Here is a 24,987-nt window from a genome sequence, read left to right on the forward strand (position 1 = left end):
TTGGTGGAGGCGGAGCCTCACGGTCTGCTGTCTCCTGCAGGATACTTCCAGGGCTTCACGGGGTACAACTACGGCGGAGGGGGCGGGGGTGGAGGTGGGGGAGGGTTCTCCACCGGGTACTCCGCCGGAGGGGGCGGCGGCATCAAACACGACGAGGGCGGGGCTCCGGAGGACAGCGGCGACGACAGCGGCGACGACAGCGACCCTGACGACGACCCGCCGTCGGGGGCGGAGCTGCGGACAGCGCCCGCCGCGGGCGGCGGGGCTGGTGAGGACCCGGCGGGGGACGACGAGTGTCCCACCACGGCCCGGTCCAGCCGGCAGCTGGACGCCCTCTTCCTCTACTCCGTCACCGGGGACGCGGCCTTCCTGCTGGCGCTGCAGCGCCCCCTGATGGCGGCGCAGGACGAGGACGGAGACACGTAGGTCCCTCACCGTCTCACCTGACACCTTTCTACTAGCACCCACTAGTGTCTACTAGTATTTACTAGCACCCACTAGTACCCACTAGTACCTACTAGCATCTACTAGCACCTACTAGCACCTACTAGTACCCACTAGTACCTACTAGCACCCACTAGCACCCACTAGTATCTACTAGTACCTACTAGTACCTACTAGCATCTACTAGCACCTACTAGCACCTACTAGTACCCACTAGTACCTACTAGCACCCACTAGCACCTACTAGCACCTACTAGTACCTACTAGCATCTACTAGCACCCACTAGCACCTACTAGCACCTACTAGTATCTACTAGCAACTACTAGTATCTACTAACACCTACTAGCATCTACTAGCATCTACTAGTACCCACTAGTATCTACTAGCATCTACTAGCATCTACTAGTACCCACTAGTATCTACTAGCACCCACTAGTACCCACTAGTATCTACTAGCACCTACTAGCACCCACTAGCATCTACTAGCAACTACTACTATCTACTAACACCTACTAGCATCTACTAGTACCCACTAGTATCTACTAGCATCTACTAGCACCTACTAGCACCCACTAGTACCTACTAGTATCTACTAGCACCCACTAGCACCTACTAGTATCTACTAGCAACTACTAGTATCTACTAGTATCTACTAGCACCTACTAGGGGGCACGGTGGCGCAGCTGGTAGTGCAGCGGTCTCACAGCAAGAAGGTCCTGGGTTCGATTCCCGCCGGGGGACGCTGTGGGTGCTGAAGTGCGTGTTAGTTCCCCCATGACTTCAGTGCCCACACCATGGGTGGGGTTGGCGAAAGGATCTTTCTGTGTGGAGTTTGCATGTTCTCCCCGTGTTCCCCTGGGTAGCTAGTGTGAGCTACCCTCACAAAAACATGCACACAGTCCTGGGCTATACATGCCCCCTCTGGCCAACCGGGGCGCCAGACAGGGTGGGAAGGATCCGGCCGGAATAACGTGATCCTTCCACGCGCTACGTTCGGCCGGAGAAACCCCTGGTGAAAAGATGCGGCCTGCTCACTCCTCAGGATAAGGAGGAGACCTGAGCTCAGTGCAGGGCCCTCCCGGGGTTGGTAGAGGATGGCAATGCCCAGGACTGTCAGTAGGTAGGAGCACGGGGTGGTAAAAATGGGAAAAAAACCGGGATTAAAAAAAAAAAAAAAAAAAAAAAAAAAATACTAGCACCTACTAGCACCTACTAGCACCCACTAGTACCTACTAGCACCCACTAGTATCTACTAGCACCCACTAGCACTTACTAGTATCTACTAGCACCTACTAGCACCCACTAGTACCTACTAGCACCCACTAGTATCTACTAGCACCTACTAGCACCCACTAGCACCTACTAGAACCTACTAGTATCTACTAGCACCCACTAGTATCTACTAGCACCTACTAGCACCTACTAGCACCCACTAGCACCTACTAGAACCTACTAGTATCTACTAGCACCTACTAGTATCTACTAGCACCTACTAGCACCCACTAGCACCTACTAGCACCTACTAGCACCTACTAGTATCTACTAGCACCCACTAGCACCTACTAGCACCTACTAGCACCTACTAGCACCCACTAGTATCTACTAGCACCCACTAGCACCTACTAGCACCTACTAGCACCTACTAGCACCTACTAGCACCTACTAGTATCTACTAGTATCTACTAGCACCCACTAGTATCTACTAGCACCCACTAGCACCTACTAGCACCTACTAGCACCTACTAGCACCTACTAGCACCCACTAGCACCTACTAGAGGTGCTAGTGGAAAAGTACCATGTGTCTGACCTGTCCTCATCGTTACCGTCCCTCGTTAACAGTGGGCTGCACCTGGCCGTCCTCCACAGCCAGCAGGACGTCCTGAGGAGTCTGACCCAGGTCGTGGCCTCTCTGCCCGGAGAGCAGGTGCTCAACATGAGGAACCACCTCTACCAGGTACGGGGGACCACAGGTCTGGTTCCCGGTCCGATAAGTTTTATTTTGAAGTCGTGTTTTGTTCCTGAAGCACCCACATGATCTCTGACTGGATTTTTCTCCCAGACTCCTTTGCACCTGGCGGTGATCACCCAGCAGAAGGAGGCGGTGGAGGCGCTGCTGCTGGCCGGCGCCGACCCGGCTCTGACCGATCGCCACGGCAACACGGTGCTGCACCTGGCGGCGCAGCAGGAAGGAGGCGGGATGGTCCAGTTTTTACTGAAACACGCAGAGATGAGGGAGCTGCTGGAGAACCCCAACACAGCAGGTAGGCCCAGACCGGCCGCGCACCTGCACGCACAGGGTTGCGCACGTAGCTGCGAAACAAGGAACCAGAAGCTTTGGTTGGTTGGTTGGTTGGTTGGTAGAGATGCACCGATCAGAATTTTTCAGGGCCGATCACCGATTTCCAAAATCAGTATCTGCCGATCACCGATCACAGCATGAAATCCATTACATTCTTCAATAGTGTTGTCTCATGTACAAAACACTGACATTGTATTATTAGGTATAAAAATTAGGAGATGAGAAAGTATCATGAATTGACTGAATTGACAATATTTCACCCTCTAGAGACTCTTAGAGACGATTTAGACTCGGCTTACAAAGAGTAAGTGTAGCTCATTAGCTTCAGCTTTCCTGTGGCAATAATTATGTACAACAAGTGCACCAACACAGACAACAGTAGACATGTCACTCTCTAAAAGTTGATACAAGTTGTAAACTATAAACCTTAGTTTTCCTGAGGAAAAAGGAATAAATCTTACAATAAAAAATGAATTATGATTTACCGTATTCAGCTTTGTGAAAGCATGTGAGGAAACTCTTGTGAGTGAAGCTCAACTCTTCACACTAGAGCTCCAAATGTCACTCGTGAAGCCGACTGACAAAACTGTCGTCCTGTGTAAGGTTTAGGACTGTATATAGTCTGGTAAAACTCCGGCGGACATTAATCAGTGAAATATTTACGACGCAGCAGCGCATACCGCTGCTAAGGACGTGGGTCTGAGATGTGGGAATGCACGCGCTGGCGGCGGTTTGTTGTTGTAAACGTCATCAGATCGGCCTGATTTCAACTATTATTTTCCGATCTCCGATCAAAACCGATAGGGCCATTATCGGGCCAATACCGATCGGTTGCTGATCGATCGGTGCATCTCTATTGGTTGGTTGGTTGGTTAGTGGATTAGTTGGTTGGATGATTGGTTGGTTAGTTGCTTCATTGGTTGGTCAGTCGGTTGGTCGGTTGGTTGGTTTGTTGCACAAAAAATTAACAGAAACCAACACAATCATTCTCACCCGCTAGATGTGCTTCACTGAGGACACAGTGTGCTGTCATGATGTACAACCACATGTTTAATCCTGGGCAGTCTGTCAGCAGTTGTGTCTCCCGGAGAGTCTTGGTTCTTCTGCTTTCACGTTCAACAAGAATGTTGGTGTCGTTTTTCCTGAAAAATAAAATCAAGATGATGAACAGTTCTGTCTCCCTCGCTGCTCCCAGTAGCTGCCAGACTCTCGAGGTCATGCTCTGTCTCTGTTTCCATGGTTACAGGTCTGTGTGCCATCCACCTGGCTGTCCTGGCCAATCAGCTGTCTTCGCTCAGGGAGCTGTTGGAGGGCGGGGCCGACGTGGAGGTTCAGGAACGCAGCTGTGGGCGGACCGCCCTCCACCTCGCCACGGAGGCCAACAACGTGTCGCTGGCCGGCTGCCTGCTGCTGGAAGTACGCGTCATACCGGTCTAAGACTGAACTAAGACAGGACTAAAACTGGTCTGAGACTGGACTAAGACTGGTGACTGACTGGACGAAAGCCTGGGATATACTTCCTGTTGGTGCTTGCGTTCACGTCTGTTCGCGTGCACCACCAACCGCAATGTTGCTCACGTAGTACGCGAGGAGAGCGCGTCCTACCGGCGGTGGCCGATAGGTGGCAGTAAGCAGAGCAACATTTGGAAAATTGATTAAATATTTAGTAGTAGCGGTAGCAGATTAGAACAACGAACAAGTTAAAATGACAACATTGGATGATGTAGGAGATTATAACATTACTTTGGTTGCGATCTCTGCAAAGGAAACAGCGCGAGCGACCTCCGCGTCATCACTTGTGGCTTGCTGGTATCTGACCGGGAGCAGCGGCCAGAGCCAGAACCGCAGGTCGCGTACGCGTTCACTGTCTTTTCGAGAACGTGCACGTCGACGCGTCAAATGAAAGCAGGATACGCGTAGCGGCCATGATGCGTACGAGGTCTGAACTGCAAGTATATCCCAGGCTTAAGACTGGACTAAAGGTCCTGACACACCAAGCCGATTGTCGGCCGTCGGGCCGTCGATGAGCTTCGGTGCGCGTGTGTCGGCATAGTTTCCCCGGTGTGTCCCGCACGTCGCCACAGGTCGGCCTCCCCTCGGGAGCTTTTCAGCCGATTCGACATGTCGAATGGGCGTCAGGACGTCGGTCAACAGCTCACTCTGTGATTGGCTGTTCCCAGAATTTCCCATAATGCTTTTCGTCGTCATTTGCGGACTGAATCAAAAAAGAAACATGGCGGACATTTCTTATTTTTTTGTGAATAAAATCAATATTTCGAGTTAGTTTCTGCATAAAAATGCGTTTTGATTACATTTCTAGCGAGAAATATATATTTTACTTTCATAATATTCACTCAGTGAATGTATATAATCACTCGCTTTCCCGTTGTTGCGAAGTCTTTTTCAAACCTCGCCAGAATAAAGGTTGATTTATGGTTCTGCATTACACCAACGCAGAGCCTACGGCGTAGGTTACGTGGCGACGCGCGCCGTACGCCGTACCCTACGCCGTAGGCTCTGCATCAATTTAACGCGGAACCATAAATCAGCTCCAGAGCCGGCAGGCAGAAATCTCAAAATTTTCGGAGCAAATTTCTTAACAGGTGTAGCTACAACTGTTAGATTTCATCTATTAAACCAACATTTATCTTCCTAAATGATTTATTTCAGCCAGCCGTAATTCTCAAGGTGGTTGTGCCGTCTGGTCGCCGCTGTTTTGTATTGCACTTGTGTTTTCTTAATAAAGCTTTTAAAAAAAAAAAAGCGATGTCCTCCTCCTTGGGCCCCAGAATAATGACTACCGCTGCCTGCTGGTATGGAGGGGAATTACCTCTCACGCATGCGCACAACAGTGCTAGTTCGCCGTTGGGTGTCGTCTTCGCGGTGTGTCAATGCTTCTTTTTGAGACCGACCCAGCCCGACACAGGCGACGCAAGGCGACACAGCAGTCGGCCGACAGCGGGCGACGTCGGGTTGGTATGTCCTCGGCTTAAGACTGCGACAGACCCAACAAAATAAAAACATCAAACCTCTGACTGTGAACACCTGTAAAGAAGAACTGTGTATGTTTGGTCACCAGGGCAACGCCTCAGTGGACCGCTGCACCTTCAACGGCTCCACCCCCCTCCACGTGGCCGCGGGACGGGGCTCCGTCAAGCTCACGGCGCTGCTGATGGCAGCCGGCGCCGACCCCCGGAAGGAGAACTTTGAGCCGCTGTTCCTCGGGGAGGACGAGGAAGAGGAGGGCTGCGATGAAGACGACGAAGGCTACGTCCCGGGAACCACTCCCCTCAACATGGCCGCCACCTCTCAGGTAGACCCCCCCCCCCCCATAGACATATACATAGACGCCGCATCGAGTGGTTTTGCCCGCTGCTGCGATACGTCAACGTCGCCGCCATATTGGATGTTCAAGACTGCGCTGTAAACTAATACAAGTAAATGGACTTATTTTCATAAAGCGCCTTTCTACAAAGAAATTAACATTTTATGTCTCATTTATTCATTCACACACGCACTAATATACTTGGGAATCAGTTAGGCACCAAATATAATATATTGAATTTTCTCAGATGGCAAAAATAAGAACTTTATTGATCCCACATAGGAGTAATTCATGTTATATCAGCTATAGAGAACAAGGTAGTGTCGAAAAACAATATATATCCCCCCTCACAAAAATAAGAAAAATAGAGAAACATATTTTCTCATCAACAAAACACATTTTTCAAATAACAAAATAACATATTTGAACCTTTTTAAAGATTTTTTTTCAGTTATTTTATTGTCTGAAAAATGGTTCAAATGTTATTTTATTGTCTGAAAAATGGTTCAAATATGTTAAATTAAAATTTGTTTTGTTGATGTACGTTGACGTACGGCTCAGCGCTCGATGGGGCGTCTACGTATATATACAGTATGTCTATGAGCCCCCCCCACTGGGACGTGGGCGGGGCTCCGGTTCTGACGCGTGTTTCTGTGCAGGTCCTGGATCTCCTCAGCGGGAAGGACTACGAGCCCAACCCCCCCCACGGACCCGAGGCCCCCCAAGGTGAGCCCCGCCCCCGCCTGGGCGGGTCTGGTGATGTCATCAGGCCGCCCCTTTGTTGTTGTTTTTTTTATTTTATTGAACACATATAAACATAAACAAGAAGACACATTTATACAAACTGCTAGTAGAGGAAATACAATATAAGAAAATAGAACCTGTTTTGGGAGGTATCATGACCAAGAGACATACACACAAACAATAAGGTAAACATAAGTAAAATTAATAACAAAAAACAGTAAGACATTTTAAGGCAAATAGCGTCGACATTTCAGAAAGAGATTAAAGTAAAAGATACTTTGATATATCGGCTAATAATTTTAGAGTTATTTGACTTAATTTTTTTATAGAGACAAAAAAACGTTTGAAATCATTTAAAAAAACATTGGAAAGAGGGTTTCATTTTCCGCGTTACACCAACGCAGAGCCTACGGCGTAGGGTACGCGGCGACGCACACCCTACGCCTTACCCTACGTTGTAGGCTCTGCGTTGTTGTAACGATAATGCCATAATTCAGGCTTAAGAGTAAACAGACAACATGCGCGCACGTACCCGTGCATGACAGGCAGACACACAAGGGGAGAAGGGACTTTTTCTTTCATTTTTATTTTTTAAACAACTTTATCCTTATGAACGCAATTGTTATATAGTCCAACTTTCCTTATTTTATTCATAACACTTTTTTTTGTTTCCTCTTCGGCGTGGGCCCCCACGCAGCAGTGGGCCCGGGGCGGCCGCCACCTCTGCCCCCCCGCCTGCTCCGCTAGTGGCGATAGTCATTAAATGATCTCGACTTAAAGACAGCACTTATAAACTTATTATTACATTTCTTATCCAATAACCCATAATCCTCATCAGGCCGCCCCCCTGCCACGTGTTTGTGTTGCAGGCGACATGGCGGCGCTGGACGCGGCGGCGAAGCAGGCGCTGTGCGGCGCCCTGGATAGTGAAGGATGCTGGGAGAATCTGGCGCACGGCCTCGGCCTCGGGATCCTCACCACGGCCTTCAGGCTCAGCCCCTCCCCCGCCAAGACGGTGCTGGACAGCTACGAGGTGAGGTCACATGACCGCCCCGCCCAGCCGCCGGTGTGAGCCCAGATGCATGATGGGAGCTCGTGTTTTATAGTTTTATAGTTTTATCTGGATCCCCATTAGCTCCAGAGTATATACTGTTTAGTACGGCATTTTGGACGCACCGTTTGTTTGGTGTGTGCCCAGATGCATGATGGGAGCTGGTGTTGTGTCCGCAGGTGTCCGGCGGGACGGTCCGGGACCTGCTGGCGGCGCTGCGGGCGGTGGGGGAGTGTCGGGCGCTCGCCGTGCTGGAGGCGGCGCTGCAACGCCGCGTGGAGGCTCCGCCCCTCGACACCATGACAGGTGAGCACCGTCGTCGCGGCGACCGTGGCGACCGCCGCCACCGCGGCGACGGCTGACCCCTCTGTCGTCTCCGCAGGCGACCCGGTCCTGGAGCCGAAGGCCGACGTGGACAGCGGCGTCTGCGACAGCGGGGTGGAGCTCTCCACGGCGTAGCCGCCCCATTGGTCCGCCCTCCGTCTGACTCCGCCCCCGCCTCGGAGGAGGCTCCTCCCCCTCACGACGGCTCCTCGCCGCTCCTCTCCAGACTTCCTCCAGTTTCTCTGAGCGGACCGTCCCAGGGAAGACGGGTTGGGGGGAGGCCCCGGAGCTGCAGGGACAATGGTGCTACGCTGGCAGAGGGGACGCGGCGGCGGCGAGCTCGGCGAGCGTTGAAACGTCCCGACGCGTCCAAACGTCTCGCCGTCATCCGTCTGTTTGTTTTCAGGTTTTTTATTTCACGAACTCCTCTGGTCCTTTTTTCTGTTTTAACGAGTCTCTTGGAGGAGGTCCGAAGGCTTCCAGCGCAGAATCGACAGCAAGGCATTGTGGGAAATGTAGCCCAGGTCTGTGAAACCAAAGCTGGTATTTATGTGCCGATCAGGAGGCTGAACTGACCGAACTGTTGTTGTTTTTTAATAAAAGGGTTTTTTATACTTCCAGTGTGTTTGACTGATGTGTTTTAGTGTGAAGGCCCCCGACCATGCGGACCATAGACATATACACGTAGACGCCCCATCGAACTGCTGCGATATGTCAAAAACGCCGCCATATTGGATGTGGCAAGACTACACTGTAAACTAATACAAGTAAATTAACTTATTTTCATAAAGCGCCTTTCTACAAAGAAATGTACGTTTTACGTCTCATTCATTCATTCACACACGCACTAATATACTTGGGAAACAGTTAGGAACCAAATATAATATATTTAATTTTCTCAGATGGCAATAATAAGAACTGTATTGATCCCACATAGGAGTAATTCATGTTATATCAGCTATAGAGAACAAGGTATCGCCGAAAAACAATATATATCCCCCCTCACAAAAATAAGAAAAATAGAGAAACATATTTTCTCATCAGCAAAGCATATTTTACATAAACATTCAACATTTCTCAAGTAACAAAATAACATAATTGAACCATTTTTCTAATATTTTCAGTTATTTTATTTTCTGAAAAATGTGTTATTTTATTATTTGAAAATTTGTTTTATTATATTATATATTATAATATAATAATATATTATATTTGGTGCCTAACTGTTTCCTAAGTATATTAGTGCATGTGTGAATGAATAAATGAGACGTAAAACGTAAATTTCTTTGTAGAAAGGCGCTTTATGAAAATAAGTTAATTTACCGTACTTGTATTAGTTTACAGCGCAGTCTTGAACATCCAATATGGCGGCGACGTTGACGTATCGCAGCAGCGGGCAAAACCACTTGATGCGGCGTCTACGTTTATATGTCTATGATGCCAACCACCCCCCCGACCATGCTGACCCCCCCTCCGCCACCGTGCTTGAACAGAGCGGCCACGGGTCCTCAAAAAGGCTTAAACTCCATTTTCCTAAAATAAGGCCTTTAAATGTCTTTATTTGTGTCAAATCTCAACCCAAGGGTCTTAATTTTAGAGGGAATGTTTCCAGTCATCATTCAAAAGTTTATTTCATCGTTTTGAGGAGAATCTCCTGCGGAGGTTCTAAATCTGTGTTGCCAGGTTGGGCAAGTTTCAACCCAATTGGGCTGAAAAATATAAATCTGGGCTGCTTTTCCTGGTTTTACTGAATATTTAGGAGAAATTATTAACAAAAAAGTTTCCATTATGGCAGAGAAAAGTAGAAACTTACACAATAAACTCACTGATATTATATTTGCTTTAATCTACTCAATTTAATTCTAGTCTTTGTTTGGAGCCTGAACTTTTTTGGGCTATTTAGTGGTGACGTGAAGCTTGAAATTTATCACGCATTTAGTAATTGACGGTTTTTAATTTGAAAATGGTTTTAAAAAGTCTTAAATTTAACTTGGTCAAACCTGTAGACACCCTGTTGAATATAATTCTGAGTCTTTCCTCCACATGGGTTAGAAATACTCCTTTGAAGCTTCTTCCAGGACACTTGCTCCTCTAAGGTCACTGCTGTTGTCTTTCCCTGGTGGCGTTGTGTCGACGCACCTGAAGCTCCAGACCTCTGATCGGCTCATCACTGATGGATCTCACTGTACTAATGTAGATTCATAATTACACATTTTATGGGAGAAAAGTGAGAATTATTTTATTAATTAAATAAATTAAAAAACCTCTTTAATCTCTATAGTTTAAAAAGGGGGATATATAAATGCCCACATTGTTACGTAATTAAAAATAAATAAAAGTCTTCACAAATTAATAAATAAATTAATAATTGGAACTTGGAAATTGACACATTTAAAAACAGAAATAAATGTTTGTTTTTAATGAACTTTCAAATCTGAGAACTTTTAACTTCATTAAATCAAAAAAGGTGAAAAATATAATTTTTTTTTTGCTAAATCATGAGAAAATGCACCGGACTTTCTAAACGTCTGATAGAAAACTCAGAAACACTCAAAACTAAAGTGCTGAAACTTTTCTTTCCTTAAAATCTAAGCCGACCCAATAAATAAATAGATAAGTCAGTTTTTACAAATTAAAAAGTAAATAAATAATCGGAACTCGGAAATTGACTAATTCAAAACCAGAAATACATGTTTGATATTGGTAAACTTTCAAATCTGAGAATATTTAACTTAATTAAATCAAAAAAAGGTGAAAAATATTCATTTTTTTTGCTAAATTGTGAGAAAATGCACCGGACTTTCTAAACATGTGAAACTCGGAAAATTAAAGGGCTGAAAGTTTTCTTTCTTTAAAAAAGAAACCGACCCAGTAAATAAATAAATAAAATCAAAAACAGCAGCCTGGGATTAAAGGGCGGGTCTCTCGCTTCTGCGCATGTGCGTACAAGTGACCGAAGATTTAAAGGAAATTAAAGCTGCAAGCAGCGATGAACGGGCCCTCATGCGTGCAATTTTCACCCATAAAGATCAAGGACTCAAAACTAAGTCCGATGACACCACCCATGACTCTTTACGTCAAACCATTCAAAAGTTATGGCAGAATGTAGGAACTATCAAATATGGACCAATCAGATGAAGTGGGGGTGCGCTTTTTGGCGTCTATCGTCGCCACAGTAACGCTTTTGACTGAGAAAAGTAATGCGCGTAGTCACAGGATGGAGACGCACATTTTGATGTATAACACACCTGGGTGCACGTTACAGTTCGGGCCGTATTAATGGCCTAAGTGGCATAAATTGCGCCAAAATGATACGATTAAATCAATCAAAATGGCCGACTTCCTGTTCGGTTTCGACCATGACGCCAAGAGACTTTTCTTTAAGTTGTGATATGATACAGGTGTGTACCGATTTCCATACATGTAAGTCAAACCGTATTGTGGGGCTTGAGGCACAAAGTTTTCTAGGGGGCGCTGTTGAGCCATTTTGCCACGCCCATTAATGAAAACAATGAAAAATCAATTTTTCACCAGGCCTGGCTTGTGTGCAAAATTTGGTGACTTTTGGGGCACGTTTAGGGGAAAAAGACCCTCCTTTCGTCGGAAGAAAAATAAAAATAAAAACGAGAAAAACAACGAGAATTCCTACAGATACAATAGGGCCTTCGCACTGTAAGTGCTCGGGCCCTAATTATTATATTATTATGAATTATTATATATATGTTGTATATGTATATAAATTATAATTGCTCTGGTATATCATTTATTTATAATGCTCAGGTAATGAAGTGCTGTAATATTTTGTAATAACAGGTATATTTTTTGAGAAGGTAAAGCTTGCTGTTATATTTATTTATATTTATTTTTATTTTGTATTCAAGCAAAATTGAAAAAGAAACAAGGGGTAAGACCTCATATGTTTTTTTTACTTCCTCCTACTCCTTTTCGGGCATGAAGGTTATTTCCATTTGATTTGTTTAATGACTGTTTACTTGTATTCTTTTCCGATGTTTTGTGTAATTGTTTTTCTTTTTTATTGAATATGCTCGAAATAAAGATTTCATTCAATTTCAATCAAAACTATTCAGCATGATTGAAGAATATAAATGATAAAATTATTGGAACAGTTTGGAGCAGGAAATGAAACAAAGTAATAACATAAATCTGTTTAAAAAGAAATACAAAAAAATATTTATAAACAGGTATATGGAAGAGGAAAAGGGTTGACGGGGCCAAAAAAAAGACAAAAAAAAGGAAATTACGAAAATAAAGTCATAATAATATGAGAATAAAGTCGTAGAATTACCAGAATAAAGTCATAATGTTGTGAGAATAAAGTCGTAATATTACGAGAATAAAATCGTAATATATAATATAATATATAAATATAACTTCCCAACTTCCCAAGATGCTGAATATTCCTCATTTTAACACAGGGAGAAGATGCTCTTCCTGTTAGAGTTCTCATAAATTACCACTTTATTCTTGTAATATTAAGACTTTATTCTCATAAATTACCACTTTATTCTTGTAATATTACGACTTTATTCTCATAAATTACCACTTTATTCTTGTAATAGGCTATTACGACTTTATTCTCGTAATATTACGACTTTATTCTCGTAATGTTACGACTTTATTCTCGTAATGTTAAGACTTTATTCTCATAATGTTACCACTTTATTCTTGTAATATTACGACTTCATTCTCATAAATTACCACTTTATTCTTGTAATATTACCACTTTATTCTCGTAATATTACGACTTTATTCTCGTAATGTTACGACTTTATTCTCGTAATGTTACGACTTTATTCTCGTAATGTTACCACTTTATTCTCGTAATATTACCACTTTATTCTCATAAATTACCACTTTATTCTCATAAATTACCACTTTATTCTCATAAATTACCACTTTATTCTCATAAATTACCACTTTATTCTTGTAATAGGCTATTAGGACTTTATTCTTGTAATGTTACGACTTTATTCTCGTAATGTTACGACATTATTCTCGTAATATTACGACTTTATTCTCATAATGTTACGACTTTATTCTTGTAATATTACGACTTTATTCTCGTAATTTCCAATTATTTTTTTTGTCTTAGTTTGGCCCCAATACTCCGTCGTAGAATATTGAGCATCTTGTGAAGTTATATTTATATATTTATAATATATTTAATATTACCACTTTATTCTCGTAATATTACGACTTTATTCTCAAAATATTACGACTTTATTCTTGTAATTTCACGACTTTATTCTCATATTATTATGACTTTATTCTTGTAAATTCTTAATTTTTGTCTTAGTTTGGCCCTAATACTCCGTCGTAGAACATAAATGATAACATAATTCAGTGTTTTATTCCAGTGTTTTATTCCAGTCTTCTCCTCCGGTGGGAGGGGGAGGTTTGCACCTGCTTTTCCCTATCTTCGATCAGCGGTAAGATGTCTCACTCCGCAGAGGTTTTCCCGCCGCCCTGGCGGCGGGAAAACCTCTGCGGAGTGAGACATCTCTCCACAGCAGAGTGAGACATCTCCCTTCACTCCGAGCAGACATCTTGCTGCGTCGGTCCGGTTCGGCAGCGGAGCTGGTTCTGTAGCGGGACAGCAGCAGCACCTCAGCGGGAGAACAGGCTCTGTTATTGGGGGAAAAGGCGCGGGTTCAGCGGTGGAAGAGACGGAGCTGCGGATCCTCCATGCTCGTTAGTTAGCCGAGCTAGCCGGCCTGCCCTCTCCTCCTCCTCCTCCTCCTCTTCCTCCTCTTCACCGGGATCTTCCTACCGCAGTCATGGCGTTAAAGCGGATTTCGAAGGTAAACACACTTGATTTGTTTCCCTCACGTTTCCTCACCAAAGGGCCGCTAACAGCTGTTAGCATCGCAGCCCTTAGCTTCCTGGCCGGGCTGCGTGACGTAGTGGTGACGTAAAGCTGCGCAGTTGACGTAAACCCCGCAGGTTTACTGCATATAAACCTGAGTAATTTACGTAAACCTGCATGTAAACCTGAGTAATTTACGTAAACCTGAGTAATTTACGTAAACTGCATATAAACCTGAGTAATTTACATATAAACCTGAGTAATTTACGTAAACCGGCATATAAACCTGAGTAATTTACGTAAACCTGCATATAAACCTGAGTAATTTACGTAAACCTGCATATAAACCTGAGTAATTTACGTAAACCTGCATATAAACCTGAGTAATTTACGTAAACCTGCATATAAACCTGAGTAATTTACGCAAACCTGCATATAAACCTGAGTAATTTACGCAAACCTGCATATAAACCTGAGTAATTTACGTAAACCTGCATATAAACCTGAGTAATTTACGTAAACCTGCATATAAACCTGCGCAGTTTACGTAAACCTGCGATGTTGACGTAAACTACGAAGGTTTTCCCGCTCAGTTTACGTAAACGTGCATATATAACGCTAACCTTCGTAGTTTTCGTAAACCTGCATATAAACCTATATGACCTAAACCTGTTATGTTGACGTAAACTACGAAGGTTTTCTTAAACCCGCGCAGTTTACGTGAACCTGCGTATAAACCTGCAAAGTTGACGTAAACCTGCATATATAAGGTAAACTTGTATATATAACGTAAACTTGCATATAAACCTCCGCAGTTTACATAAATCTGCGATGTTGACGTAAACTACAAAGGTTTTGTTAAAACCGCGCAGTTTACGTAAACCTGCGTATAAACCTGCGAAGTTGACATAAACCTGCATATATATATATATATATATATATATATATATATATATATATATATATATGGTAAACCTGCATATATAAGGTAAACCTGCGTGATTGACGTAAACCCGTGGAGTTGACGTATTGACTTGAAACGACAGAAATCAGAGCAAACGGTGGATAATTTCTTCGTAAATGTAGTAAAAACAAACGGACTGACGAGGGTTTTATTTTATTTATAGTTTACTGAACCTTAATTACAAACGTCTCGTAGAAATCCCAACTTTTTCCTCGGCTGGCGTCAGAAACCGAGCTGGTTTGTTTAGTAAAACTGATGAAACCTCGGAGGCGACGCATCGATCATTTTCACTCCAGGAAGAAAACAAGCTCCACTTATTTTAGGTGGATAAACCTGACTGATATGTTTGCTGAGTCACCGGGGAACCCGGACAATTGCAATCACGCTAAGCGGTCACACGACGGTGGTTATCAACTCGGTAGATCGACCCAGCTTTCTCCAATCTGGATATGAGCGCGTGCACATAAAAGGGGCGGTGTTTTCAGCGCAGGACCAATCGCAAGCATGGAGAAGTCCGCTGTCAGAGCCGCTTATTTCAGTAGCGAAGAGCAAACAATAATTTTACGGAAATATGATGAGTATAGGCATATAATACAGGCAAAAAGCAACACAGTTGCAGCTGCAAAATGCAGGAAAGACAGCTGGCAAAAGATCGCTGACTGTATAAATGCGTAAGTTCATAGGGATATAAACATCACTGCCCCATCATTAGGGCATAAGTAGATCTGACTATAATTACAGTTGTCTATTCTGTTAAATGCATGTGTTGCTTAGATGTATTCGTATGGCGTGTATGACAATTGTAGCCGCATTCCTTCAGCTGCAACCCCAGCGGAGTAAAACGCACATGGGAGCAAATAAAAAATAAATATAAAAACATAATTCAAAGCGGTAAGTATGCTCACTTTCATATCTTAGAAGTACAACAAGTACAAAGCTTTAGTGTTTCTATCACTCTCTGTTTTAGGACGATATCAGTATACAAAAGCACAATGAAATAGCATTGACATTACTTGCAGCAAACAGAAAAAAAAATGACAAGAAGAAGACAGGAGGGATCCTCTCACGATCCGCGCACCGAGCTCCACTGGATTTTCTTCGAAAGGGCATGCCATTTTCCAAGAGAGCTGATTGGTCAGTGGGCGGTGCTTTTACACCCGGCGATCTGTATCTCGAACATAACCTGCTCCGGAGCAGGTTAGCTGTTCAGCATAAGTTACCATGGCGATGTGCCCCGGTAAGAAGTGAACCACCGTCGTAGTCCTGAAAACCCAGGGTTAAACCTGAAGTTACCTCGCTAACCCCAAATCCCGCTTCGTAGTACAGGCCCCAGGACTCTCTACTAGGGCTGCAACAATTCGTCGACGTTGTCGACAAAAATCGATAATCAAAATTGTCGACAATGAATTGCATTTGACGACAATTGTCGGCAGACGTGTTTTTCCAATGGAGTGAGACGTCTCACTTCAATACAATCTCTGCCGAGAGTCGCGCATGCACGATAGCGTCTCTGCCGAGCGGTAGCGGGTAAACAAAAATGACGGCGTCCTGTACAGCAGATGCGCGTAACAAAACTTCAAGCCTTTTAGCCTGGGTACGGCGAATAAAAAGATGACTTGCATGGTTTGCAAAGCCGACCTTGCTTATCACGGGAGCACGTCGGTAATGCACGAGGATTTGAAGAGAAAGCATGTCGGACAGTTGAACGAAACGGACTTGCCTTGGTAAGACATTAAGCGTATTTTGGCTTTAAAAGAAAGCTTTAACGTTATGCCTGACTCTACCTGACAAAAGTATTTTAAATTAAATGCCTGCAGTCCGAATAAGTTGAATAAAATATCTATTTTTAATTGAAGTACCCATCTTTCTTGCGTTTATTATCACTTGTCACATAATTAAGATAAGATAAGATAAACCTTTAATAGTCCCACAGAGGGGAAATTTGCAGTTTACAGCAGCAAAGGGGATAGTGCAAAAAACAAGAGGCATCAATAGAAAAGTAATAACACAGTAATAATAACACACTATAAACACTATAAACAGTAAACTGGTATACAATAATAATAATAATAATAATAATAATAATAATAATAATAATAATAATAAGAAAGATAAATAATAAGAAATACTAGTGTATATAAAAAGATAACAGACGGATATTTACAGAAAAGCAACCTCATACCAAATTTAAGAAGAAAATACTAATTATTTGATTAGTCGACTAATCGTTTCAATAGTCGGTGAGTACTCGACTATTAAAATAGTTGGGAATAGCCTAGTCCTCGAGGGACACTGTCTGACACCTGATTCTAATTAATGGTCATCAAGGTCTGCACAACTATGTTGATGACACAGCCACTTGTATCACGGTGTGCATAGGGCTGCAACTAACGACTATTTTAATAGTCGACTAGTCACCGACTACTGAAACGATTAGTCGACTAATCGGATAATTAGCCATTTTTTTTAAAATTTAGTATGAGGTTGCTTTAATTATGTGGCAAATGATAATAAACACAAGAAAGATGGCACTAGAGCCCTGATATAGCGGGACTGTTTTCTTCATCCTATCCTGCTCCCGCTGAATTTCTGACCACTACTGCCTGCAACGTGTGTTACACTCACGCCCGCATCCACAAAACTCTGAGAATTTATGCCGCACAATAATAGAGATGCATTGATTTAGTGTCTTCTCCCGTCCCGCAAGAGAAATGTCCAAACAAATCTGATTTAATGTTAATTACATGATAATTGTGTAGCTTGATGGATAATTGACAGTTCATAGGCACCTGACTGAAAATTAGATGCAAATCCATCATTGTCATCATCACACAAGCTTTTTCACCTTTCGCGCAGCATCGATTATGATTGAAGTTATAGTAACGAGATTAGTTGTGAGTGGCTCAAATAATACTAATAAATAACAGGAAATAAACAAAGTTAACGAATGAAACAAATGAAAATAGGCTTAATATCTTACCAAGGCAAGTCCGTTTCGTTCAACACTCGACGTGCTTTCTCTTCAAATGCATTAGCGACGTGCACCCGTGAAAAGCAAAGTCGGCTTTGCAAACCTTGCAAGTCATCTTTTTATTCGCCGTATCGAGGCTAAAATGCTCCCAAACTTTTGAAGTTTTATTACCCGCAAGTGTGACGTCTCACTCCATTGGTAAAAACACGTCTGGTGACAATTGTCGACAATGGAATTAATTGTCGGCAATTTTGATTATCGATTTTTGTCCACGAATCGTTGAAGCCCTAGTGCTGAAGTAGGGTAACATCTAAAACGTGCAGGACAGTGTGCCTCGAGGACCAGGGTTGGGAAACGCTGCTCTAGTGCAGTGATTCTCAAATGGGGGTACGTGAAGACACTCCAGGGGGTACGTGAGATTTAAAAATATACATACATTTAAAAAGTAGCATCCATGCAAAAATCATTTAAAAATAAATATTTCATAAATAATTGAGGAAAATATAAGTCTAAAATCATAAAATGATTTTTATCTTCAGGAGTAGGCTATTCAACTTATCCTAAAACCGCAGAGTATCCCCCACACCAGGATGGTTCCACCTCACCTGTCAATCACTTGGACCAACGATGGAGTCGTGGTTGAAGCGTAGCAGCAATATTTTTATGTTTAATAAATCAGTTACTGATGGCACAGTGCTCTGTTTTAGGTCTTTTTTTTTACAACCAAAAGTGCTTTGCGCTGGTTAGGGGGTACTTGGCTGAAAAAATATTTCACAGGGGGTACATCACTGAAAAAAGGTTGAGGACCACTGCTCTAGTGGACACCGGGAGACACCAGGGTCACTAGGGGACAGCAGGGACACTAAGAGCCGAGATATACTGACTGTTGGTGCTTGCGTTCGCGCCCGTTCACGTCCGTTCGCCAGCACCACCACAAAGCGTAGTACGCGAGGAGAGCCGGCGGTACTGGCGATGACTGATATTTAGTAGTAGCGGAAGTAGCAGTAGCAGATTAGAACAACAAACAAGTTAACATGACACCATTGGATGATGTAGGAGATTATAACATTGCTTTGGTTGCGATCTCGGCAAAGGAAACAACGCCAGCGACGTCACTTGTGCTGGTATCAGACCGGGACCAGCTGGTATCGGGACCAGCTGGTATCGGGACCAGCTGGTATCGGGACCAGCTGGTATCGGGACCAGCTGGTATCAGGACCAGCTGGTATCAGGACCAGGACCAGCTGGTATCAGGACCAGGACCAGCTGGTACCAGGACCAGCTGGTATCAGGACCAGCTGGTATCAGGACCAGGACCAGCTGGTATCAGGACCAGGACCAGCTGGTATCAGGACCAGCTGGTATCAGGACCAGGACCAGCTGGTATCAGGACCAGGACCAGCTGGTATCAGACCGGGACCAGCTGGTATCAGACCGGGACCAGCTGGTATCAGACCGGGACCAGCTGGTATCTGACCGGGACCAGCGCCACTCGCGGCCAGAGCCAGAACTGCAGGTCGCTAAGCGTTCAGTGTCTTTTTGAACGTGCACGTCGACGCGTCAAATGAACGCAGGATACGCGTGGCGGCCACGATGCGTACGCTGGTCTGAACTGCAGGTATATCTCCAGTTTTAGGCGACACCGAGGGACAGAATCAGGATATTTCAGGAGAAAATAAGGTCAGAAACAGGAAAAGTTTCATGGAAATGTGTCGAACGAAAAGGAAAGAAGATGAATTAGTTTCACATTTGTGACTTTTTTGAAAATAGAATTGTGACTTTATTTACTTTATAGCCTTAATTTGTCTTAGTTTTTAACATTTTTACTTTATTAACTGAAAAACCTATTTTAAGGGCTTGAAGGAAAATAAAAATACTGTTTTAGTTTTTTATTTATATCTCAGAAGTTCCTGGTTGTCTTTTGAGGTCCAGATCCAGACCTCGTGGCTCTTGTCTTATGTAAATTCGCTGACATCCCTGCTCCTCATGAACAGAACCAAGGTTTGGACCCGTACCAGCACCAGGTCTCTACAGCCCCCCCACCACCTGAAAGCTGATCCGTGCGGGTCGAGCCCATGTGTCATACCAGCCCCCGGCCTAGTCTGCCCCCGCCCGGCAGCACCGGGCTGGTATCTGGTGTCCCGATCCGGACTGCTGAGTAAAAATAGCAGCAGTAGCGACACCATAGTCTGGTTTGTTTTTAACTTGGCGGAGAGAACCGGACCCGGTTCAGGACCAAAGTGAACCCGGTGAGACCTGCTGAAGTTTCAGGTTCAGAATCAGCTTTATTGGCCAAGTTTGAGCATTGCCCGACAAGGAATTTGACTCTGGTTATTTCGCTCACTGTACCCAGATTTAAAAAGTAGCAAACAGTAAATAAACAAATGTACAGTAAATAAACAAACGTGTCACTTATTAACATATATACAATGTTAAAAAGTGAAAGGTGCAGCAGTACTGAGGTAGACATGATAATGACAGTTCTTAATAACATATATACAATTTTTAAAAAGTGACTACGTTTACATGCAGTCAAAATTCGGGTTAAAGTCAATATTCCGGTTACTTCTTTTATTTTTTTATTTAACATACATACATTAAACAGCGACAAAAGACGACATCAGTTACGCACGCACGCGCGTCCGTGCGTGCGTGCGTGCGTGCGCGTGTGTAAATAAGATGAAAGTAGATACATAAATTAAGAATATTAATTCGAGAGTAAATAAGTAAACAAATACATAATTATCATATAGAGTGGTGTAGCACGATATAATATAAATATAGCATAATAATATAGTAATATCCTAATATAACATCATTTTTATAAAATATTATAACGTATAACAAAATGATATCACCATACTATAATATATAATACTATAGTTTAACATCCCATGAGATTTCATAACTTAATATAATACACTATGAAACAATATATCATGATATATTATATGATATGCCAGGAATAATTATTAGAGTTAGAATTGATAATTTATGTATTGCAATGAGGGGTGAGGTCAGACCGGGGCAATATTCCGGTTACTGAAACATTTGTAATATTCCGTTTACATGCGTGAGCAAACAGGGTTATCCCTGTTTACATAGTAATTAATCATTTGGGATATCTGGATCAAACCAGCGACGCGCGGAGAACATCATGACGCAATTCCTGTCATTTCCGCTTCTTCTTCCTGTATCCAAATCCAAAACAACAACAATAACAGCAGCATGGCGGATAATCAACAGCCCAGTAGTCGTTTTGTTTCTCGGCCTTGTAGTTCGCCTTTTTCAGCGTCTTCCGGCGGTGCTTGATCTGGTCTGGCGTTCATACAAATCCTGCTTGGCGCAACTTTTCGCTCACCTTTTTGTAAATCTGGCTATCCCGGTACTTTCTACCATCTACAAATGTCAAAATTTTCATATCTTTCATTACATTTATGAAGTGATTAGTCTCCTCCTGGTCTTGCGTTTCCCCGTGTTTATAAGAACTTCCTGGACTCAAAAGACCAGGATTCCTTACGAAAAGAACATGTGCAGAAAACTAATTCCTGTTCCTTTTGATGGGGATATTCCGTTTGTCGTTTACATGACCCAATATTCGGGTTAGAAAAGGAGTAACCCAGGGGTCATATTCGGGTTTTTAAAAACCTGAATATGAGAAAATTCTGGTTATTCAAAGGGGTTATTGGTGTTTACATGGCCGTGCACAACCGGGTTATTGCTAATATTCCGGTTAGAAAAGGCTTATTGACTGCATGTAAACGTAGTCAATGAGAGGTGCAGCAGAATGAGGTAGATATGATTAGATTATTGGGTGTATTAAGGTGCATTGTTACAGCATATTGCACGGTGATTGATTCTTTGAGACTCTATGAGTTATGAGAGTTCATCAGAGCAACAGCTTGAGGAAAGAAACTGTTCAGGACCAAAGTGGACCCGCTGAGACCCGCTGGGCGTCTCCAGCCGGGCTATCAGGCGCTAAGAACGGTTAGAATCCTGGTAGGATCCTGATCCTCGGGTCCCCCCAGAACCACAACCAACCGGACATCTGTTGGGGACTTTAAAGCTAAGGTTCTGCTGGACTCTGGGGTCTGCTGGGACCCGTCTCTCCACCCAGACGGTGATATTTTGGCTTTGATTCTCGTGCTGCCAAGTTTAGCTGTAACCCGACAACATCAGCGGAAGCTATTTCCTGCTGAACCTGAACCCCCTCAGTCTTAAACCCCCGTCAAGTTCATCCGGACCCTCATCTGGAATCTCATCTGGAATCTCATCTGGACTCCAGTCAGAACCACCACCTTGACGGGAACCAAGCCCTATCAGATCCACCTTTACTGGGTCTTCAGTAGGGCTGCAACTAAGGACTATTTTCATAGTCGACTAGTCACAGACTATTGAAACGATTAGTCGACTAATCGGATAATTAGTAATTTTTTCTTAAATTTAGTATGAGGTTGCTTTAATTTTGTGGCAAATGATAATAAACACGAGAGAGATGGGTACTTCAATGAAAAATTGATATTTTATACAAAAAGTAAATAAAATGTCCCATCTAAAACCAAGGACAGGCACAGTTATCAGTCAGTATAGACATAAATCCATAAATAAATAAACCTCTGTCCATTATTTTTCATTTTTTTAAGGACAGGCAATTGTGTTATAATTATAAAATAAATAAAATGTCTCGTGTTTTTTCTCCATCAAGTGGGTAAATGGGTTCTGGGTGGCAGGACGTTCTCTGGGTTGAACTGGTGCATTATTTGTTGAAACCCGTCACCATCAACCATGGAGAGCCTCGTATCACAGATCAGCATCTATTGATCAGTGAGGGCAGTCTCCCTTTTGCGGGCTAAACGTCTGCTTCTTTTGCAGAAAGGGGTCCATGTTGGCTCCTCTTCGGACTGCATGCATTTAATTTTAAATACTTTTGCCAGGCACAGTCAGGCATAACGTTAAAGCTCTCCTTTAAAGCCAAAATACGCTTAATATCTTACGAAGGCAAGTCCGTTTCGTTCAACTGTCCGACGTGCTTTCTCTTCAAATGCTCGTGCATTACCGACGTGCTCCCGTGATAAGCAAGGTCTGCTTTGCAAACCTTGCTAGTAATCTTTTTATTTGCCGTATTCAGGCTAAAATGCTCCCAAACTTTTGAAGTTTTGTTACATGCAGCTGCGGTACAGGACGCCTTCATTTTTGTTTAACCTCTACCGCTCGGCTGAGACGCAGAGACTGTATTAAAGTGAGACGCCTCACTCCGTGGGAAAAACACGTCTGGCGACAATTGTCGACAATTTTGATTATCGATTTTTGTCGACAACATCGACGAATCGTTGCAGCCCTAGTCTTCAGAAGGTTCTGTGTAAAGTCCTCGTTGTTCTGGTCCACTTGTCCGTCCATGACAACAAGCTCGGCCGGGTTCAGATGTCCCGGTTCAGATCTGCTTCCTGACAACAGAACCGTTGTGGGTCCAGTTCTGGGGTCCAGGGTTCTGACCCACCAACCCCGACGGTAGCAGGGCCTGGTCCCTGATCAGTATTTAGTCTGTTTATTGTCAATAGTTTGACTGAAGCAGCAAAACCATCACGTCTGGTCCTGGTCTGAGGTCTGGTTCTGGTCTGAGGCCTGTCCGGTAGCAGGATCCAGCCTGTGGTAGAAACCTGTGGTTGGTCCCGTGGGTTCTGAGCGGGTGTTTGTGTCCCCAGGAGCTGACGGACCTCTCCAGAGACCCTCCGGCCCAGTGCTCCGCTGGACCCGTTGGTGAAGACAGTAAGACCACCGATCGGTTCTCCTCCCAGGTGAAAACCTCTCGAACCGGCTCCACTAACCCTCCTCTTCCTCTCTTACAGTGTTCCACTGGCAAGCCACGATTATGGGTCCGGTAAGTGGAACCAGAACATGTCCGGGTCCTCCAGACCCTCAGACCCCCCTTAACCCTCCTAACCCTCTTAACCGTCCTATCCTCACCCTAACCCTCCTAACCCTCCTAACCTCTAACCCTAACCTCACCCTACCCTACCCCCCCTAACCTCACCCTACCCCCCCTAACCTCACCCTAACCCTCATAACCTCACCCTAACCCTCCTAACCTCACCCTAACCCTCATAACCTCACCCTAACCCTCATAACCTCACCCTAACCCTCCTAACCTCACCCTAACCCTCCTAACCTCACCCTAACCCTCCTAACCTCACCCTAACCCTCCTAACCTCACCCTAACCCTCCTAACCTCACCCTACCCCTCCTAACCTCACCCTAACCCTCCTAACCTCACCCTAACCCTCATAACCTCACCCTAACCCTCCTAACCTCACCCTAACCCTCATAACCTCACCCTAACCCTCCTAACCTCACCCTAACCCTCCTAACCCTCCTAACCTCTAACCCTAACCTCACCCTACCCTACCCCCCCTAACCTCACCCTACCCCCCCTAACCTCACCCTAACCCTCCTAACCTCACCCTAACCCCCCTAACCTCACCCTACCCCTCCTAACCTCACCCTACCCCCCCTAACCTCACCCTAACCCTCATAACCTCACCCTAACCCTCATAACCTCACCCTAACCCTCATAACCTCACCCTAACCCTCCTAACCTCACCCTAACCCTCCTAACCTCACCCTAACCCTCCTAACCTCACCCTAACCCTCCTAACCTCACCCTAACCCTCCTAACCTCACCCTACCCCTCCTAACCTCACCCTAACCCTCCTAACCTCACCCTAACCCTCCTAACCTCACCCTAACCCCCCTAACCTCACCCTACCCCTCCTAACCTCACCCTACCCCCCCTAACCTCACCCTAACCCTCATAACCTCACCCTAACCCTCCTAACCTCACCCTACCCCTCCTAACCTCACCCTAACCCTCCTAACCTCACCCTAACCCTCATAACCTCACCCTAACCCTCCTAACCTCACCCTAACCCTCCTAACCTCACCCTAACCCTCCTAACCTCACCCTAGCCCTCCTAACCTCTAACCCTAACCTCACCCTACCCTACCCCTCCTAACCTCACCCTACCCCCCCTAACCTCAC

The 24,987-nt window shown here is 44.4% G+C and overlaps 2 protein-coding genes across 3 annotated transcripts in view; both read left to right on the plus strand.

The window, feature by feature from the left end:
* nfkb1 (nuclear factor of kappa light polypeptide gene enhancer in B-cells 1) overlaps positions 1 to 8,449 on the plus strand; it is a 31,097-nt gene extending 22,648 nt beyond the window's left edge. The window contains exons 13-21 of the mRNA XM_061724832.1: positions 41 to 422; positions 2,286 to 2,400; positions 2,506 to 2,707; positions 3,992 to 4,161; positions 5,825 to 6,058; positions 6,730 to 6,796; positions 7,684 to 7,847; positions 8,045 to 8,183; positions 8,248 to 8,449. Of these exons, the coding sequence (XP_061580816.1) occupies positions 41 to 422; positions 2,286 to 2,400; positions 2,506 to 2,707; positions 3,992 to 4,161; positions 5,825 to 6,058; positions 6,730 to 6,796; positions 7,684 to 7,847; positions 8,045 to 8,183; positions 8,248 to 8,324 (1,550 nt within the window). The 3' untranslated portion in view covers positions 8,325 to 8,449. The remainder of the gene's footprint in view (positions 1 to 40; positions 423 to 2,285; positions 2,401 to 2,505; positions 2,708 to 3,991; positions 4,162 to 5,824; positions 6,059 to 6,729; positions 6,797 to 7,683; positions 7,848 to 8,044; positions 8,184 to 8,247) is intronic.
* A 5,266-nt stretch (positions 8,450 to 13,715) lies between these two features.
* Positions 13,716 to 24,987, plus strand: part of LOC133446762 (ubiquitin-conjugating enzyme E2 2-like) — a 102,298-nt gene continuing 91,026 nt past the window's right edge. Inside the window, exons 1-3 of one of the 2 annotated variants that reach the window (XR_009782876.1) lie at positions 13,716 to 14,011; positions 23,654 to 23,717; positions 23,798 to 23,829. Coding sequence is in view for 1 of the 2 variants with exons in the window: in XM_061724836.1 (XP_061580820.1) it covers positions 13,988 to 14,011; positions 23,654 to 23,717; positions 23,798 to 23,829 (120 nt within the window). In the remaining variant the exon portion in view is untranslated. The remainder of the gene's footprint in view (positions 14,012 to 23,653; positions 23,718 to 23,797; positions 23,830 to 24,987) is intronic. The other variant, XM_061724836.1, reaches the window with a different exon arrangement.

This window comes from Cololabis saira, chromosome 7, assembly GCF_033807715.1.
Source record: "Cololabis saira isolate AMF1-May2022 chromosome 7, fColSai1.1, whole genome shotgun sequence".
NCBI lineage: Eukaryota > Metazoa > Chordata > Actinopteri > Beloniformes > Belonidae > Cololabis > Cololabis saira.